The 21354-nt window shown below is 39.4% G+C and overlaps 1 protein-coding gene across 29 annotated transcripts in view; it reads left to right on the plus strand.

Annotated features, from left to right (window-relative positions):
• CLASP2 (cytoplasmic linker associated protein 2) overlaps positions 1-21354 on the plus strand; it is a 155966-nt gene that overhangs the window by 21143 nt on the left and 113469 nt on the right. For all 29 annotated transcript variants that reach the window (XM_054060001.1, XM_054060006.1, XM_054060003.1 and 26 more), the window contains exons 3-6: positions 8129-8232; positions 11532-11623; positions 11952-12027; positions 13483-13580. In XM_054060001.1, the coding sequence (XP_053915976.1) occupies positions 8129-8232; positions 11532-11623; positions 11952-12027; positions 13483-13580 (370 nt within the window). The remainder of the gene's footprint in view (positions 1-8128; positions 8233-11531; positions 11624-11951; positions 12028-13482; positions 13581-21354) is intronic.

Below are 21354 nucleotides of genomic sequence, written 5' to 3' on the forward strand. Positions count from 1 at the left end.
GTCAAAGGAACAGGAAAAGAAAAAGTATGATAAAGATGTGTGGAATCTGTTTCACCTTTAATGTGGTGCTATGACTTATTCTGCCTATATTGAACTGTCCATTAGCGTATAATTACATTGTCATTCACTTTTGCATATGACCTTACAGATATTGTAAAACATATTTCAGTTATCCACAAACTGAAGGAAAGATACTGACCCCTAAAGATCAAACACAGGTACAGGTTATGTTTGTATATGTACATATATGTATAAATCTGAATATAGATAACACGTTTTACACACAAAACTCCCATATGTAAATGTGTGTAGATGTGTAATAGCAGTTTCAAATTCTTATTACTGTGAAAAGAAACCAGTAAGAGTAAAAATACTTTGATAGGATAGTTGTAGGGCTGTATATGAGGATGTGAAACCGATTTGAAGTATTTAAATTCTTTCCCAGGAGGCTTCTAGAAGTAATAGAAGAACCTTTAAATTAGACTCTTCAGAAAAATTTAAATGCTCTTTAAAATTTGGCTTTGTAATTAAGCATGCAAGTGTGTTGCCAGATGTATTTTAAAGCAGTTGTAAGGGCTTGCAATGTGCATTAATTTTTTGAGTGATTTTGGATTAAAAACATTTGGTACAAGAATTTGGAAATATTTGTTTGAGTAGGGCTGCATATAGTGACACCTAAGTTCTTAATTTATGCATTTTCTCCTGTTTAATGATTGAAATTTTTGGATGGGAATGACTGAAGTGTGCGGTATAATCAAGATGAGACTCTTCCAACAAATGGTTTTAATGATGTATAGAGAAATGCTTTCATCAACACCATGAAAACCAACTGCTACCATGGATGTGTAGCATGTAGAGAAACATTGGATCTTCAGGTTTTAGGGTCTGATTTTTATTCTTATTTTTTTGGTTTTATCGATTTAATTTAAATGTTGAGGCTAATGGCACAACCTGTTGTAGGATTGCAGATTACAAATACTTGCAGAACAGATGTATAAAACTGGAATGATTTAGGTTGGAAGGCACCTTCAAGATCATCTGATCCATGTTTTGCTTATAGTATGGCTAACCTCAGATGTTAGAGAAAACTATGAAGTTAAATGCAATTATTCAAGAAATTGAATTGCTCAGATAATGTAAAGCAATTTTTTTCTGTTCATGTGAGACAAGTCTTGTCTGAAAGATACCTCGCTGCATCTAATGCAAGTCAGTGTTTTTTCTGATATTGCCTTTTCATTTTATTGCTGACTGACCTCGGGAAAAGCTGTGTTGGATACAGGTTATAGGATTTTCTTAAACAATAATTTTTTTCAGTCTTTTTTTATTAAAGGCTTTTAAATGAATCTCCATTATTTGTACTTTCGTTCACCAGAACTAACATTTTTAATTGCTTTCATATTTTCAAATTTAACAAAAAGGTTAATGTCCCAAAGCATCTCAGAAAATCCTTACATTTTCTTTGGTTCCCTCTACAGTTAGTGACCATAAATAATGGTAACAGCTGATCTAAGGTGTGACTTTTTTTTCATCTTGGCAAGGGATTCTTTAAAGCTTTAGTGAAAAATAAATTAAAAATCTATGCAGCCTTTTAATTCTTATGTTGGGGCTGGCTGGCACTGGAATTTATTAGAAGTAGGAATTAATTTTTCTTGACATGCTTCATGGTTGAGTGATAGGCTGTGATTCAGAGAACCATCTGCTCGTAGTCTGTGGACTTCACCGTATGACACCTAGAAATGCAGTGCCATTTAATAGCAGTAGAGAAGCCCCAGCCTTCCTTGTTTTCTGTTTGGTTCTAATTAATCCTAGTCCTGTAAACACCTGGCCTAGAGCTAAGAAAGTTCCAAAGATTACACGAACATTCTCTACATTCTAGTTCCGTTTCTGGTCTAATAAACCTCTTGAAACACTTTGGAATTGAAGGCTCTCTTCTCATGCATGTTTCCTGAGACAGATACTGATGGATTCATGGATGTTTCATAAATAAAAATTGAACAAACAAATATTTGGGTTTTTTTCCCCCTCCACAACTGGTGATCATAGAATGGTTTAGGTTGGTAGGGACCTTAAAGGTCGTCCAGTTTCACCACCTCCACCACAGGCAGGGGCCACCTTCCACTGGATCAGGTTTGTTCAAAGCCTCATCTAACCTGGCCTTGAACACTGCCAGGGATGGGGCATCCATGACTTCTCTAGGCAACCTGTTCAATGCCTCTTCACCCTCACAGGAAAAAATTTCTTCCTAACGTCTAATCTGAATCTCCCCTCTTTCAGCTTAAAACCATTACCACTCCCCTTATCACTGCACTCCCCGATAAAGAGTTACTCATCTTTCTTGTAGGTCCCCCTTTAAGTACTGGAAGCTGCTCTAAGGTCCCTCCAGAGCCTTCTCTAGGCTGAACAGTCCCAGCTTTCTCAGCCTGTCCTCATGTGGTCGGTGCTCCAGTTCTTCTGATCATCTTCATGGCCCTCCTCTGGACTTGCTCTAACAGATCAGTGTCCATTAATGCTACTCTTATTTGGCTTCTGGAGAGACACACACATTGTGTGAGATGGCTTTTGATTAAACCTGACCGTGGGCTGGACTTTATCCTGAGAGGGGATCAGTGAGGCTCTCTCTGAGAGCCTGTTAATGATGCTTTGTTTAGAAGAAGCCCTTGGCCATGTGGATCTGTCAGACCTGCCCTTTTGCTGGCCCTGTAGGAGCCTCTGTGGGATTCCTTTCTCTCCTGTGCATCTTGCCCAGAAGAACAGAGACTGCTGTAACCGCGGAGGCAGCTGATTCCTTCACTCCTCTCTGATGACAGATGTTTAATGCTGCTGCCTGAGCTGGTGAGGTTTCTGAGTAAACTAGGAAGATATTGCTACCTAGGCTTAATCTGTTTCTATTTACAAAGCCTTTTTTTTTTTTTTTTTAAAAAAAAATGTCTAAAGAAGTTAGACTTTTTAGTAACAGCATTTTTGCCAACACAGATAATGTTTCCCTGGTCAAGACTCTTATTTGCTTAATGGTTTTTCGTAAGTCTTTGCAGTAGAGCAGATGTGGACTGCGCTTGGTTTATAGAAATGGACAGGAACAAAAGGGTGTCCAGAAAACGGGCACTTAGAAAGAGCAGATATAAGTCGTCAAGGGAGAAGGAATGGAGGGGAGGGCTGTGAGCAATAACACAGACTGAAAAGCTCCACGTTTGTGTCGTAACAGAAGGAACTCTTGTTAAAGGTTAACAAAAGGAAATTGTTTGTGCTACCTGTGGCATTTGTTGCTCCAGGGCTCCGTACAGCTAAGCTGCTCAGGATTTTTAAAAAATACATTGGGTTCCATTCTAGGCACTGACTTCTGTGATTTAATTGTTTATCATCTTCATTCCTGGTAGAGGAAATAATTATTTAATCTCTAAAGGCTGTACTCTTTGTCTTTCCAGGCTGATTTTGGCCTTAAATCTTGCATTTGCTGACCAAGTGGTAGTGATAAGATAATTATGTCTATTTGTATAAATGAAAATCTATTTAGATTTACTGAGCCAAGAGAAGAAATACAAACAATGGAAAAAAAACCTAATGGGGCAATTAACTCTGTTAGGCATATAATAGAAAGGCAACTATGGAATTAGAAAGGAAAAAGGCATAAATAGCAGGTCAGTTTGAGGTAGATCTGATAGAAATTAATGTGTGCTACAGAATATTTTTACTAACACTACTTTGTTTTCTTTAGTAATCAAAATTTGTAAAATTGTACTTTAACGATGCAGAAATCTTAACCGGAAAAACTCAGGAGTGTCTGGTAGTGATAGGAAACTTTAACAATCTGATAAAATGTGGCAAAAAGGCACATCGAATGGGATATAGTGCTTCTTGGCTCTGCAAAAAATAACCAGCAACTGCAAAGAGAATCGGTGTCTCCTAAATTTAGTGTGATGTTTCTCTGCAGATTAGCAGAAATAAATAAAAGTAAGAAAGTTGTCATGTTATGGGGTTGTCCAAAATCCCTCTGAAATGACTGAGGACACAGAAGAAATAAGATGGATAAGGTTAATATAAAACAGTAGGAATGCATGAATCCATACTGAATGTGATAAAGTATATACTTTATTGGGTAACTTGTTAGGAAACTACCACTTTGAATACTGTCCTCGTGTATAGTCCTACTTCTCCTTCCTTTCCTTTCTTTTAACTCCAACATGTAGTGGGAGGTGTCCCTGCCCATGGCAGGGGATTGGAGTTAGATGATCTTTAAGGTCCCTTCCAACCCAAAGGATTCTGGTTTTCTGTTTTGAGATTGTTTACTTTGCAGGCTGATGCCAGAAACAACCAAATGCATGTATTTGCACTTCAGCATAAAGAAGTATGCTAATTTAATAATGCTGATGAGAAGGCATATAAAACTTAAAGGAAAAGTAGCAGCCAAAAGGATTGTTCAGTTTTATTTGAAATGAAGTTGGGGGGGGAAACCCACGTTGTTCTTAGTGATATATTTTCTGGTCATCCATTCTTTGGGATGTCGTGGTCCTCTAATGTTTGAAAGCGGAAACTTGATTTTTGGTAAAGGCTGCCCTTGTGTTGCAAATACAACTTCAGCTGTTGGTGGTGGAGATAGAAGCCAAGGTAAAAGACCTTTTAATAAAATCTTAGTGCACAAACACACAGTAGATACTTAGAAGGTGCCAAAACCTCCACAGGCTGTTACTGTTGACTCAGTTCCAATATACCTCGTATGTCCTCTGTTCACCTTGTAATCAGACAAATGCTGGTACAAGGAGCAGTATGGGCTGTCAGGGGGAAAACAGTGGTTGGGGCAGTGATTAGGCAAAGCTGTTCTTTCTGGTGACAGCACTGGCTTATCCTGATGCAGAGCAACAGCCCACGTTGTACTGTCACCTCTGACCTAAGTGACGGAGGACAGGACAAGTTAGAATGGCCTGAAGCTCCGCCAGGGGAGGTTCAGGCTGGATATCAGAAAAAAAATTCTTCATGGAAACAGTCATCAGGCAGTGGCAGAGGCTGCCCAGGGAGGGGGTTGAGTTCCCTTCCCTGGAGGCATTTAAGGAACGGGTGGATGAAGTGCTTAGGGACATGGTTTAAGGGAGTGTTAGGAAGGGTTGGACTCGATGATCCAGTGGGTCCTTTCCGACCTGGTGATTCTATGATTCTATGACACTCGACTGTAATTCCTGCTTTGGACTTATGTGAGGTTTCTATGAGAACTGGAAGTTTCTTGTGCTCTGTGATTTTGTCTGGGCAGGGCTAGAGAGGAGCAAGGAGAAGCCAGGAGGCTTGGAGTAGGGAAAAGAGAAGGCTGATTCAGCAAAAGAGATTGCTCGGATGGACCCGAGCGTCAGAATTTTTAGGTAGGGAGATGTGTTTCCCACTCATTCATAGAAAGGGCAGATGACACGATTCAGCTATTTTTCACCACAGCTCTCCCTAGACATACCTAACATTTTGGAAAAAGTGATGAAAGCATTAGGAATACAAATAGAAATAAGTTTAGTGGAGGTCCCCTTCTGGTTGAGCGTTCTGAAACTTCACCAGTAGGCAACCAACTTCAAATAATTTCCTACTGGAGCTTACTCTGACAGAGAAGATGAACGACTAAACTGAAAACCAGCTGGTGGTTGCCAGCATTTGACAGCCTCATCTCATTTGTCTTAAGCAAACAGAAGTATTGTGCCTTCTTACAGAAACTGGAGATTTAGGGGGAAAAAAGGTCAAGTCTGCAGACATGAGGGCCCTTTAACAGAGCTCCCACAGCAGGCTGTCCCTCTGTCGGAGCTCCACGAGTGACAAAGGCTGGTGTGTTCTGTAGCTCCGCACACTGAAATCTGCAGGCTGTGTCGAAGCTTAGTTTGACTCGATGACCTCACCTCTGTTCAGCAGCTTCTAGTAGCTGTTTTCTGTGCTTGCCTTAGTGATTTGAGCAGAGCCCTGGTATCTGTAGCTCCGCCAACTGACTCAGCGTGCTAATTAGTCACAAAGGAGCTGTGTTCCTGCAGGACTGGCACTTGCTGTGTTTCCCTCGGCTTGAACATCTTCTCAGTGGCTGTGTTTGTTGTCTCTGTAAAGAAAGAGTTGCCTTCAGCTGCCCAACAGTCAGGTTAATGTATAGCAGAGCTCAACAGTAACATGTGGTACGTGTAAAAGGATAGTTAGAAGTGCTGCAAACAGTAATGAAAAATGCTGTTGGGAAGAAAAATGTAATCAATAATGTGAGTATCACTGGAAGGTTAGAGGACAGGTCAGCTGTATTGTCCCAAAAAGGCACTTCTCAGGTTCTCGATGTTTCTTCTGTGTTCACAAAATGGAAAAAAATGTACCAAAACAGAACAAGAAAACCCAAGCCAAAGCAAAGCAGAAAACCCTAAGCTCTTCTCTTAAAACTGTAAAACAAAGGTAGCTGCAATGATTAATTCAGAGGAGAAAGGGAAGAGAAGATAGATGAAAAATTCAAGAACTTGATAATGGTAGCTAAAGATGTGAGTGGGTTAACCAGAGCCAGCAGAATTAAATATTAGGACAATTGGGAAGTGTTCAGATACAGCAGGAGGGGAAATACAAAATTCATCACTGTATTTGTCCTTTAATAATTACGGGACTGAAATGTCTGCTGTTTTTAATGTAGGAACAGAGGACTGAGATCTTCCGAGTACTGATTCTGTTCCCTTTCTTTTGCTGGCAACACTGTTGTTCAGTTATTACTGTGAAACCATTAAGTGCTGTTAAAATCCTTGCAGATCTTTCTCCCTTTTAAAAAAATACAATTATTTCTTCTGTGAGTAGAATAGGAAAATTATTTCTATAGTCGTCAGCTGAGAGAGATCAGACAGCAACTGTAAAATACTCTTAAGGTGTTCAGAGATGTAACACCAAATGCAGCAAAAGGGGATTTTAGCTGTTACTGTACCTTATTTTTGTTGCAATATGAGCAAGGCTCCAAAAGAATCAAGATAAACGTTATGCAAGTTTTGGAAGCGTGGAATAAATAGCATGGTAATTGCGAACTTAGCCCCAGTTTACCTAGAGTGCAGGAGCAGAAGGATGGGTGGGTGAGTGTTGTGGTCTGTGTTGAATAAGTTCAACAATAATAAGTTCAATAATAAGTTCAACCGAAACTATGTGACTGATACCTGCAGCTCTTAGAAAACCGTGAAGCAGGTCAGAAACAGAAGTTAATGTGGAAAGTTGAGCTGTTGACAGGTAAATGTTATATGTCAGCATGTGATACAGGTTTTTCTAGGTGGTGCTTTGCGTGCTTATACCAACTTTAAAAGCACTGTCTAGAGGGAAGTGACATCTGATCTCAGTTCCATGTCATCCTGGGGGATGACAGCATGCTCCGTGTTGTCACCCTCGTTTTGAAGGACTGGTGCTGAAAGTGCTGGGGAGGAGAGTCTCACAAAGCACGTGTGTAGGGTCCGGGTGGAGGACTGGGAACTGGTATAGCAGGATGGCTTGCACAATGATGATCTAAGTGTTCTTTCAGATAACTTTCTTAAATATCGGACTAATAATTTGTTCATCAGATGTAATTATAAACTTCTCTCCAATAAGCAAGCAAAAAGAATTGTCAAGTCCTTTTGTTTTGAGTATGACTTTTAAGATGTGAAATCATCAGCGATTTTAGTTAAATATTATTTAAGGACACTTGTTTTAAAATAGTTACTTTTACTGATACTTCTCCTGAAGTAAGGTGGCATTTCCAGAAAATACACTGTGTGAATAGGAGAATTTAAAATGTTTAATTTTTTTTGTAATTAAACAGCAGAATCCCACTGATTTCAAAGCAGTCCATTTTTCCTATCCCAGTTCTTTCGGACTCACCAGGCCTAGCATTATTTTTCAGAAAAGCCAGGCATTCAGAAGCTACTGACACACTTTTCAAAGATTAAACTGAAGTCATTCATACAGTTCTTAAGACGGGAAGCTTGCTTTCTGCTTAGCCTGTTGGAAGATACTGTTTCCTTGAATTTCAGTCCAATGCATTTTAATCTTGTAATATATGGAGAAATATTCTGACCAACTTAAAATCAGCTTTTATTTTTGAAGCGCATGTATTCAGGAAACATCATTAAGTGTTAGAAAATTTTTATTAGATGTTTAATCTTGTTTCTTTCTTTTTTCCCCTCTCCTGTAGTTCTCCCGTCTTTGATAGATCGTATGGGAGATGCCAAAGACCAAGTTCGAGAGCAAGCACAGAATCTTATATTGAAATTGATGTACGAAGCAGCACCGCCTATGGTATGATTACTTAATGTAGATTCAGATGAGGGTCCCCAGTGAGCTTTTGACTTATGCATGAGCTTGACTTTGAATATGTCACAATGTTATGGTGACTGGTAATGGTGTAAATGTTAAAGATATTCGTAATGAAGTGACACTGATGCATTGTTCAGCAAAAGATAAAAATCTGCCAAAGTGCAGTTCTGCAGCTTTTGCTTATCGTGGCTAAATTCTGAGTAGATGCTTTTATGTCATGTAGCAGGACTAATTAAAGCACGTTTGAAGCATCCTCCTGGGTTGCATTACGGGAATAAATAAGTTTTATTTAGCTCCGAATTTATTTTAAAATTAGCTTTGTGTTTGAACATGTAGGTGTAGTCCTGCAGTTGAGATGGTGCATTTCAACTTAGAAAATCTGGCTTTCTAGATGTATGACAAACGTGCTGTGTGGACCTTGGACAAACTGAGGTGGGGATAAGTTGCCCTCTGACTTGTCATCTTAGGTTGAATTTTGAGTTAAGCAAATCTTTTTTACAGCTCTTAGCATTATGTGGCTTCTTAAGTGTTAAATCTTATATTTTTACTTTGTGAATCTTAAAAATTTAGGATTATTTAACATGATTATATTGTTTGAGCAACAATGTTATTTGGAACTCTGGGGACCCTGGTTGTCAGTAGGAACTTAATAAGCTTTTAACTTCTGAAGGAAATCTGTTTCATGGATATAAGTTTGAATGTTTGCACACAAAGACTAAAATTTTGCAGACATGATCTGTTGTGAGAAATTTGTTCTCGATTGTTTTGTTTGCCTAATGGGAAAAGCAGGTAGCGTGTTAAGCAACTATAGAAACATATTTCTCTCCCAACATGAGGCATTTTCTCACATGATTTGGTCACAGGTCTCGCTGGGATTTAGGCATCAAAATGTAGTAGCGTCATCCACAAAGACGTGCCTTTACCTTTTCATGAGATCTAATTTTGATCATACTCATTGACAACGTTACACGATTTTTTCATGCCTAAGTGCAAGTAGTTCATGAGTGACATGTTCCTGTGCTCAGGGTGCTCCCGAGTATCTGGCATGACCTGAAAGTACACCTACTTTTATAGTAGTAACATTTGGGTAAAAGCACAGCAGAGCATCTTGGAGACACCTTCATTTGAACAATTGCTGATGAGGAATGTGGTGACAGTTGCTTCATGCTAAGCCCTCTTCCTGAAAGAATTTCAGATTACTAGTCCGTCTTTCAGTTTCTGAAGAGTTGTTAGGTGCTGAGGTGGTAGAAGGAAGCTTCCTTCCCCCTTTGAAGCTTGTTCACAGCGTCAACAAGAATACAAGAGTCATGGGTTCTAAGGAACAGCAAGTGTAAGAGATCTTCTGGTAACTCCCCTAGCCCAGGAGAAACCTGGCTTTACTCGTCTGCACTAAAGACACTTTATGTATCATTCAAAATTTGGATGAAAAGCATCAATCATCCTCGCAGCAGGGACCAAAAGACGGAAGTCTTCTCCTGCCCCTCCAACACTGAAATACAGTGCTGTAGGTTCACTTTAGCACAGAGAAAAATCCCTTTAGAAGAGTTGGGTGGAATAATTTTTAGGGGATAAGACCTTTAAGTTTCTTTCCAATCCAACTCATCTGGTCTGTTCTAGTGTGTTGTTGAATAATACTTAATTTGTCCTGTTGTCAGTTCCCTTTTCTTGTTTTAAATGTTTGAATTTTGTTGTTTGTTTGTTTGTTTTTAATACGTGGGAACTAGATGTTATGGGCAGGAAATGAGTAAGATATAGGTAGTATAAATGCATTAATGGGACAAAGGGAGGTTGATGCCAACTCTTGGTAGCGAGTCATGAGAGTTAAAATTTCTAAGCAGCCATTTGAATTTCTCTGGTTAGAATTACTTGGTTTGTAAAGCAGAGTTAATTTAGTGAAAGACTAGATTTCTCATCAGTCTGCTTTGTTTCAGTACACTACAGTTACCTTTCTAACTGTGTTTTTGTTCACCTAGCAAGGATATTTCCTTTTTTCCATGTTTTTCCAGGACAATGAGTTGATTGGAAGGATGTTTTCTTCCATAAAACCCTGTTCTTTGTTGTTAAAGCTGTGCAGTTTTGACAAGCCATATCCTGCTTGTCTAAGGTTTGGCTTTTTTTCCTAGATGTAATGGAGTGTTAAACAAACAAACAAACAAGAAACCACAGATGGGACAAAATCATCAAGCAAGGCTTTAATTGGAAATTTTTCCATCTGCTACCTCATTAATAAAGAGGACGTAGCATTCCCTGCTCTTAATGCTCTCTGGTTTTGTTGATCAGTAGCTGTTCGTGAGGGCTGTTTTCTTTTGGAAAGCCGAATATGTTTGGAATAATTTGTTATCTAATCCATTTGAGCAGGTTAGCATTTGAGCAGGTTAGCATTTGAGCAGGTTAGCATTTGAGCAGGTTAGCGTGGAACCGTTAGGCATTGGGGTGGCCCCACGGAATGGGTAGGGAAGGGGGTGGTGGTGCCCCAGCTGCCAGGGCTGCGCAGCCATCGCCAGGCAACGCTGCGGCGAGAAAGGGGGGGCTGCGGTGGGAGCCCCCGCGTCTGCTCCCGGATCCCACTGGGAATCCCAAGCTCCTTGTGGATGCCTTTTACAGCCTAACGCACAGCTAGAGAAGGACCAGGAGATGGAAAGGTAAAGAGATAAAGCGGCTGAACGGAGGCGGTGAATAAGGAGTGCGCAGAGAGGTAAATGAGGATTAGGGAATCAGGGAATGGTCCTGCGGGAAAGGCACCGGCACAAAAGGAGAAGAGAAAGCGGAACAAAAATGGAAGCAAAGGAATTGAAATGAATGGGCAAGGAGTACATTTGTTTCTTCATTTTTCAGTTAAAGTGAAACTAGGGGAGAAGTGGGCAGCGAGAGTATGGATAAGGACAAGCTAAAATGGATGAGAGGAAATTCTGGCAGGGAAACAGAATATGGAGCAAAAAGAACATAGCAACTTCTGCTTAAGTCCATTTGAGACGTCAGTGTTTTGTGTGCATTCACTGTAACAATTCTGTATGTTTTTAGGAGCTGTTTCTCAACAAAAATACTCAGATTTCTGAAGGACGTTTTTTTAGAAGTTGTTTCTGGCATACGAATAATCTGTGTCGTGTTCCATACTGTGTGTTTTATAACTTAATTTTATCTGAGAAGTGCCTTTACTTTTCCAGTGGACCTGTCTCCTGTTGTTTTTTTCCCAACTGTTATGAATGTAATCCTATCCATGTTTTATAATTACATTGTATTGTGCTCCTGGTAATCAAAGACAATTGTTTCTGTTTTTATAGTACATTTGGGAACGCCTTGCTGTTGGTTTTAAACACAAGAATTACCGATCCCGAGAAGGAGTGTGTTTGTGTCTTATTGCTACCTTAAACATGTAAGCTTTTTGTTTCTATGGAGATGTAATGGATCTGTCCTTCTGAATGTCATTTTTCTGTGAAACTGATACTTTAGGAAGTCTGATTCGATTCAATTAATAAACACAAAAGATCAAACAACTTAACTTGTGACCTTCCTGAAAGAAAGACTAAAGATATAGTATTTTTGTCTTATTTAAAGTAGGCGAAGGACTAGTAGGAGAGAGACAGAGCTTGATGGATATAAGTTTGTATTTTATCAGTGCTAAGCTAAAAGTTCATGCTGCATAAAGTATTGTCTTTTTTTTTTTTTGTAAATACATTTAACTTATTTTATTTTATTTTTAGTTATGGTGCACAACCACTAATCCTCAGCAAGTTGGTACCACATCTGTGCACAGCATTTGGTGACTCAAATAGTCAGGTAAGGATTTCATTACTTACTGATGCTTCAGCAACTATGTTTTGACAGAGGAATGCAAGCAAAATAAATGTAGGCATTTAAGAAAAGGTGATAGTCTTGCTTGCATACAACAAATCGCTGTTTTCTACCATGAGCACCAATAATTCTATTTACTTCTCAATCAGTCCATCCATTGGAAGATGAAAGTAGAGTTGCAAAGGCAGCAGCATACTAGCCCTTTTAGTTTTGTCTTCGGAGGCCGAAACTAGTCATTACTGAAAATAGTTGTTTCTTACGGAGCGTGCTGAAAGAAAAGGGAAAAAAATATATTGACAGGAAGAATTGTCTGCAGAAGGACCGCCAACGTGAGACCTGTAATAGTCTGCCAAATTTGCTAGCGAGAGCATTGTTATATGTAATAATTTCCTAAACGGAACCCATATGGCATTTGAGCACATGCAAGCACTGTAGTTAAAATCAGTTAATTAAGCAAAAATATCTGCACTGAAAAATCCAGATGTAGTTCATAAATGGTGACATCTGAACTTCAGAAAAACTTCAGATGGAAATGGATAAGTTCCCTCTTGGATTTATTTGAAGTTAGGTCTGAGAGAAAAGACTAAGAGTACAGTAAGGAAGAAGGTAGCGTTGCTAGGAGGTGGACAAATAAACAGGATAGGTCTTTATCCTTATTTTCTGGGTGCAGCCAAGTTCTTGTGTCCTCTGTACAGTGTAGCATTATTCTAGAGAAAATCCATTGATCACTAGTAAAGATGTAGTTGATATCTTGATATAGCAATTGTGGGTTTAGTTCAAACTGCTAAAAAGAACGGTACTAAAGTCATCCCAGTAATTCTTTAGACAGTAATGGCCTTTACTAACATGCATTTTCGGCAGCTTGTATTCTGACTGTTGTTTAATTTTTTTAAAAAGGCCCTCCATCTCCTTGCAATAACAGTTCTTTCCCCTTCCTCTGTCTTGTATAACTCCTTTTGTTGTGCTTACCTGATGCCATGTGATTCCTGTTAAAGATGGTAAATAAAACACTGACCGCTGTGACCCGCTCTGGTGGGCAGGCAGGTCCTTAGTTTTCCTAAGGGCCTTATTGCATGTAGAAACAGTTGAAAGCAAGATGAAGTCTCAAGACCGAGTGGAGGGGATGACTTTTGGAAGTGTTGCCTACTATTGTAGAGTCTTAAGTATAGCACGTTTTTCCACAAATAATATCCTTATGTCAGTAGCAGAAATTCCCTTTAGAGATATCATTTTTAGGATTTTTCATTTACAATCTGGAGGTGCTGTAACTTGGAAGAAACTGAAATAACAGTTGTATTTCCTTTCTCTTCCATCCTCACTGTTTCAATTGTTTTGTCAAATGAGTTGGTGTGCAGAAACTGGTATATTAGTGATTTGTCAGCCAATGTTTTTTTTTTGTTTCTGTAACCCTAAAATTAACAATTTAAACTGCATTCACAGGTGAGAGATGCTGCCATACTAGCCATTGTAGAGGTTTATAGACATGTGGGAGAGAAAGTACGAATAGATCTTACAAAGAGAGGAATTCCTCCTGGAAGGTGAGTTAGCTGTTATGATTTTGTAATCCTGAGCCATTATGTGTTACTGTTCTTTATTAGAACTTTAAACTCACTAAAACCTTTTTTTTTTAAAAATTATTGCAATTTTTATTTTATCTTCTAGTTAGTTTTCATGTCACTAATATTCCTGACTTTCTTTTGCTGTTATCTCCTGCTTACAAGAGGCATGCAGGTGTGTGACGAAAAGCAGCCTCACAGTTAAAGCACCAGTTAAAACCCCCTGACTTAAAGAGAAGCTGAGAACTGGAAAGTAGCAGAAAAATGTTTCAAAATTAAGCAAATATATATTAAGTGCAGGTTGGAAATAATTAGAAAATACTTGAATATATTCATCTTATTCCTTACTCTAGAGTTGCTGTTCAGCCTCAGTGTAGGAGACTCTCAACTGAAGCACTTAAATCAATGCTTCTTGTGTGTTGTGCAAGCGTGAGAGAGGACAAGCGTATGTGCACACGTGTGAGTGTGCAATGAAAGTGTGGCAAATCAATAAGCTTCTGCTTTCTTGGAAGATAGTTATAATGAAAAAAAAAATCCTTCATTGCTTCTTGCTAATTACATCTGATTAGTCATTTCCACCATACGTATGGGCTGGAGTCGGATGAGAGAGAGATGCTTGCGATTCTGAAGTTGCAGTTCTGGGGTTCTGTGAGAAAGGAGTGTTCAGAAGGAGTGTTAGTAGGTCTGACTGTTACACATACCATCCCATAGAATCATAGAATAGAATCATACAATAGTTTGTGTTGGAAGGGACCTTAAAGATCATTCAGTTCCAACCCCCCCACTGGGGGGTCCACAACACCTCCTACTGGATCAGGCTGCCCAAGGCCCCATCCATCCTGACCTTGAACAACTTCAGGGATGGGGCAGCCACAGCTTCTCTGGGCAACCTGTGCCAGTGCCTCACCACGCTCACTGCGAAGAAATTCTTGCTTATGTCTAGTCTAAATCTTCCCCTCTCCCGTTTAAAGCCATTGCCCCTCGCCGTATGACTACAAGCCTTTGTGAACGCTCCCTCCCCAGCTTACTTTTAGGCCCCTTTCAGGTATTGGAAGGTCACTGGAAGGTACTGGAAGATCTCCTCGGAGCCTTCTCTTCTCCAGGCTGAACAAACCCAACTCTCTTAGCCTGTCCTTGTATGGGAGGTGCTCAATTCCTCTGATCATCTTTGTAGCCCTCCTCTGAACGGGTTCCAACAGTTCCATATCCTTCTCATGTTGAGGATTACAGAACTGGACACTTTGCACTTCTTGCAAAAGATGCAAGGAGGTTTTGAAAATGTGTACTTCATAGGTCCTTTTTCTTTCTGAAAAGCAATTCCAGTCTTCAAAGGCTGGTCTGTGCTGTGTGTAGATTAGTTAGTATGAAATCAAAAGTAGCAATTGTTTTGTTGCTACCTTGGTAAGGATTTGTTTATTAAGAAAGACAGACAGAGCTTGGAGTTGTGTTCAGTGGGAAGACTATTTATAGGATGAAATCTTTAACATTCCTTTTAAAAAAACATAGATTGTTTTAATATGTTGACCCATTATCAGTTAACATACCACTTTATTCTGAGACTTCATCTCACATCTGAATATATCTACTACCCAGTGTCAGAGAGAATATCAGAATGGGTGCTGTGTTTAATTGGACCCTTCTAGAAAACTAATAGTCCTAGATTTTAATGATGATTTGTAGGGTATCAAAATATCATAGGAGAATGGTGTTGAATTTACTGTTTCACATTCTAGGCAGAGTTCAGCCTGTTTGGACAAAAGCTTATCCTGCCTATTCCAAAAATTGAGTTTCATAGCAGATAACTGGAACATACCAGAGAAGATCCTTCATGCATTAAGATAGAGTCTTGGAAGTCAGAAGAAAAGAAATAAGAGCAAAAGAGTACAGATAACAACAGCCTTTGTTTGTACTGTGAATGTTGCATCTGAATATAAGTTTAGGTTCAGCACTCATTCTGTTCACATTTCCATGCGATACAAACTGCATAAACCTTGGATTCCAAATAAGATTAAAACACCAGAGGAGCTTTGTATCCTTAGGGCCATCAACAGCTTCTAATTTAGTTGAAGTGGGTGCCAAATTCTTATTTTACTGTCTGAATCAGTTGAATACAAAATTCTCCCTGACCTGAAAGCAAGTGTAGTTCTACCATTTGCATTTACATAAAGAAGCAAGGCTCTACTTGGTGCATGTTAAATGGGTTGTTGCCACTGCATCTCAACAGTTTTGTACCTGACAGTCAAAGCCAGCGTGAAATAGTACATGAGCCGAGTCCCAGTGCTGTGTTCTCAGTAGTTTCCACGTTGGGATGGAGGGAGGAGTTAGGATTTACTTGGCATTAAGCGTGGGGCTACTAGTGTCTGTCCCAACCATCCGTGAGGGAAAGCAGAGTTCCTGTAGTTTCTATTTACTCCCTCACACAAATTAACAAGGTGATTGACAAAGCTCAGGAAAGACAGATTAGCTCTGTGGTAGCTCAGACTGTTGTTCCTTCAGCAGACCTAGTTTAAGATGTTTCTTTCCCAGTGCCTGTCAGGAGTTTTCCCTTTGCTTAGGTGCATTAAAATTTTCATGTGGTTATGCAAGAGCTATGATCTGTGTAAAGAAACCTTTGATGTAGAGTATCATCTTATCATTGTTTCGGAGAGAATCATATTCGTGTGTCTGGGTAGGTTTTAAGGGTTTTAAGTATTACGGATAATCTGTAGTTCAGACACTGCTGCTTTCAGTCATTGACTTTAGTCTGAAAGAACTGCACTGCAGCGTCTTCACTGTATTTAAAATTGCATTAAAAATTGTGTGTAAACATAAATATTAGCGCAAAGCCCCATTACTTCATTATTTGGTGCACACGTGATTTAATAGAATGCAGGCTTGTTTAGTTTACGTAACAAATTACACATTCAAGATCTGTGTGTTGCTGCTTGAATGCCCTCTGCCCTACAGCACTGAAAATAAGAGCTCATGTCTGTTGAAAGGAAGGCAGGAAATTTAATCAAGCATTGTTTTGAGAAATTGTTCAACTTCCTTAAATATGCAAATAGTATGTACACGTTGTGTCTATATAAAGCCAAATGTAGCTAGTATTTTAATAATAGTAGGCTTAAAAGGTTTTGTAGTCCATTCCTGGTAAATTGGCCTTTGTGGAAAATACTGGATTTTTTAGAGAATGTTATTGGACCTATTGAAGTCTAGTTAGTCAATAAAAGAAGATGGGATCTTAGTGTTGTAGTTCAGCTCTACTTGCTAGTACTGTATTTTTCTTCAGTGCATTTTTACTCTTCACAGAGACTAATATGTGAGTTTGTTTAAAATAAAACCAGTAAATTCCTCTTTCTGTTTGTTATTTTTCAACTTAGAAATCTCAGAATGTCATGCTTCTTTGCCCAAAGCACATTCCTTTTTTAGAAAAATCAGTATGTAAGTCAGCGGTTGGAAATGTGGATGTTGTTTTCTGTTTTGTTACAGTTTTTGCCAAAGAGGTTTGACAGTCTTTGGTATTGCGCCTGTAAGTATTAGTGTTAATACGTGTAAATACTGAAAGTGGATGTTGTACTTCTTGTTCTGTGAGCCAAGAATAGTGAACGGGTTTTGTTCTTTTACATATGGGCCAAATTGAATTTGTTACAGTATGGAATCTGTGTGGCTCATCTTCCCTGACTGGAAATAGTATATATATGACTCTGGATAGCAGTTGCTTAGTCTGAGTGTTAAAAGCTTCTTAAGATCTTTGAGGAAGTTATCTGACAGCTTTTCTGCTGTTACTTGAGAAATATAAATGCATAAAACTAGTTATTTATTTAGTTCTTATGTCAAGGGTCACAACTTCATATCCTGAAATGTTTAAAGCATTTTGCAATATGCATAGCTGAATACCACATTTTATGTGGTGTGCACATCCTACTTGTCTGTCCTAATTGATGTTGTGGATTAGCTCCATCTGTGTGTCCAGATGTGAACACATGTTTGTGCAAGACCCTTTTTTTTTTTTTGGGAGGGGGAAGTAAGGAGGAATAAGTGCAAGGTTTCATATGGGCCGTTTCCTGCTTTAGGCTCCCTTTGGACATGAAGAACAGCCTAGTTAGCACCCTTTCTTCTTCTTTAGCCTCCTGCTATTGACAGGGAAGTGGTGCTGTTTTGCCTCTTCATCACAAGGTCCAGAGTTTTAGGTACTCTGCCTGTCATGCAAACAGTTGAACTCTATCGGACTTGGTCATAAATAATGGATTTTCAAGTCTAGAAGTTTAGTGCCTATTCTTTGCTAGCATCTGCGTTTCCATATGTGTGCCTGTCTGCCCAAGCTGTGTCTTAGAAGGGTACGTATTCCTCTCATTGAATGTAATCACTATAATATCTTAATTCTTTGATAGACACCTGTCACCTGTCATAGGAGAGCGTTTAACATGTTGCCAGGAGCCCCCGTTTGAAGTGCTACAGCCTCATATGTTCATTCATTCACTGAGAGAACAACAATCATCCAGCCCATGCTGGATGTGGCCTGCTGTCCTCAACGTCTGCTTTTTGTCAATGGGGATTTTTACTTCCAGATGTGAAGTTGCAGAAGACCCGCCTGTGCCTTTTTGGAGAAAGAATATCATATTTCTGCTCAGTGGTGACATAGTATTTCTGTTGACTGATGACTTCAGTGATGGATTATACATGTCATATCCAGACTTGGGCTTGCAGATATAGGATAAAGAAGTAATAATGCTGCTCCTCCTTGTTGCTGATGACAGTGGAACTAGTCTTCACCCAGCCCTGTAAATTTCTGGGATTCCTCTTGGCCAGGCTCTCTTTTGCCAGAAGGTGAACTCCTGTGAACATTCTTACATTGACCGTGGTGGCAGTAATTTCAGAGACCTTAGCCCATACTACCTTGCTGCCCATGGCTGTGTGAAGAAATATGAGAAGATGGTAGCATCAAGAGCTGGGTGGGAGGAAGAAACTTGTGACAGTCTTTGTAAAGTAGTAGTTAGAGTTCCTGTAAGCTTTACTAAAGAGAGGGTTGGATTTACAGTAGTGCTTGACTGTGGTTTTACTGCATTTTTTTTTTTATGTAATTATGACAAAATACTGGAGAGTGTGCCTCTGGTCATAAAGACAGACTTTGAAAGCTTTAGGAGTGGCAGTACTGTGTTGTTCTCCAGCCTGCACCACTGACTACATAGCATCCAGTGCTGACAAACACATTTTTTAATGTTTGTAATTAGTACTTTTTCAGATATTTTGCCCAAAGCAAGAGGCAATGTGTGTATTATTATAAAGCGTTTATAAGGAAGCATTTTATTTTTCTCTTTTGTTTAAAAAGCTCAGGAAAACAATTTTGAAAAACTAAGTTCAAAACAGCAGGACTTTTTTTATTTCCTTTTGCTTTCCCTAAAATATGTGTGCCAAATGCATAACATCAGCCTAATGGGGTATAAAAATTAAAGTGACATTTTCAAGGAAATATGTTAATCTCTCTAGTCTTCATGTTCCATTTCTCTCAGGGTAACAGTTTCAGCCTTTCAGATTTAGCATTAAGTTCTCCTCATTAACTACATGGACTGTTAATGCAGTGTTTAATACAGAATCCAGCAGTGTTGAGGGGAAGTCGCAGTCACTGGTAAACAGTAAAAATACTTTCTATGGTTCCTACAAAGCAAATGCATTAACATCCTTTCATGAAAGCAAGATGCCATCATGCATTTCTATGTGTATTGATTCTTGTGAGAACTTTTCACTTTGTATGTTTGAAAGCACATAGCACGTTAATGGGGTTCCACGTGTCATTAGTAAATGCTACTGCCCCAAAAGCATTTAATATGGTAACCGTAGTTGTACTTTTGCAAGCTTAAGTTCAAAAAAAACCATTTCAGACAAAAAATACTGTTGATTTACAAATCGACCTTTTCATTAAAAGACTGAATGAGGCTTAATATTAAAGCAATGTAGTCTGACACGTGTGAATTGCTGCCATTTCGGAGATTTTGCTGTAGCTGCAGTGGTGGTGCGAAAGGGAGGGGATAATAAGTTCCAGAGAGAAGACTGGCAAGTATGTTAGGGGGAGGTTATGCAAACTACTGCTGAGCTACATAGAGTTTTGAGATAAGTTTAGATGGTAGAATAACTGCTGGTTTGTGTTATGGGTTATTGACCTACACGATTAAGGAGGTTTTGGAGTTTGTTTTTTTAGATGCTTGCAGCAGGATAGGCTTTTTTGTGGAATTCTCAGCTAAATCTGGGTTTTTCTTGTTGTAGACCTGTTAAATACAGGACAAATTTGCTCTGTAGCAGATCACTTTGAAGTATTTAGAAGGTAAAAATAATGCATTGTGAGAGTCCTAAAATACTGGGAAGTGTTGGGAAAGACTCAGGCTTTATATATCGTCTGCCTGCATTTCATGACTTTATCACGTTCTTCATCTAGTGGAAGGGGAGTTGGAACTAAAGGATCATTAAGGTCCCTTCCAACCCAAACCATTCTGTGATTGTGTTATTCTGTGATTGTGTTATTCTGTGATTCATTATTAGATAAATGAGGTGCTCATGAATGAAAGGGATATGCAGCACGCCGGAGAAGGTAGACTGCACAGTCAAGAGTGCACAGCCTCTCGGCACAGATCACTGAGTGAAAATGATGTGTACATAAAGAAATGTTGAGGTTAAATCTTTGTGCGTTCTTGATTTTGCCCCTTTATGTTTTATGAGAATTTTCGTACCTAAGCGCTGTGCTTATCCATTTTTCTTGGTTTGTTCAGATTGTGAGTTGTAAACAGAGCCTTTCAGTATTTCCTTTTTTAGCAAATTTTCAGTTGGGTAACAGAGTCTCCAATACTGGTGAGGGAGCTGAACTGTACCTGTGCTCTGAGTTGCAAGCTATCATTTAATTTATCACAGAATCATAGAATCATAGAATAGTTTGGGTTGGAAGGAACCTCAACAATCATCCTGTACCAAACCCCCCCTGCGATGAGCAGGGGTACATTCCACTAGATCAGGCTGCCCCATCCAGTCTGGCCTTGAACACCTCCAGGGATGGGGCATCCACAATTTCCTTTGGCAACCTATTCCAGTGCCTCACTGCTCTCATGGTGAAGAAATTCTTCCTTATACCAAGCCTAAATCTGCCCCTCTCCAGTTTATACCCATTTCCCCAAGTTCTATCACCACAAGCCTTTACGAATAGCCCCTCTCCAGCTTTCTTGTAGCCCCTTCAGCTACTGGAAGGTCGCTATAAGGTCTTCTCAGAGCCTTCTCTTCTCCAGGCTGAACAAGCCCAACTCTCTCAGCCTGTCCTCGTATGTAAGGTGCTCCACCCCTCTGATCATCTTTGTAGCTCTCTTCTGGACTCATTCACAACTCTGCATTTAGGGTCAGGATTCAGTCCTGCTAGTCTTGTAGCTAAAAATCCACGTGCATGTTAGATATTGCTGTATTCTGTGTAGCGTACTATGCAGAAAAGTCTTCGGAGAAATGTAAGAAAGTGTTCTCAATTGTTTGCAGCTGTACTAACATCCATATAAACCCATTGCTGGTGTGGGGCTCACATTTTTTTTTCTGTGGGATACTTCCACTGGTTTTTATTGAGTTTTCTGCAGATGTGATGAGAAATGGCTGTTCAGTGTTTTGCCAGCTTTCTTATGAATAGCATTTTCTACCTTGTGGGACTAGATTGCAAATGTACGTTCTTGGGGTTGTGAGTTTTTTGATTTTGCTATTTATGTGTAGCTAAGCACCTGGAGTGTGTTTTCTGTTGTGAAAGTTTAAGTCATCG

Source organism: Cuculus canorus, chromosome 2 (assembly GCF_017976375.1).
Source record: "Cuculus canorus isolate bCucCan1 chromosome 2, bCucCan1.pri, whole genome shotgun sequence".
Taxonomy (NCBI): domain Eukaryota; kingdom Metazoa; phylum Chordata; class Aves; order Cuculiformes; family Cuculidae; genus Cuculus; species Cuculus canorus.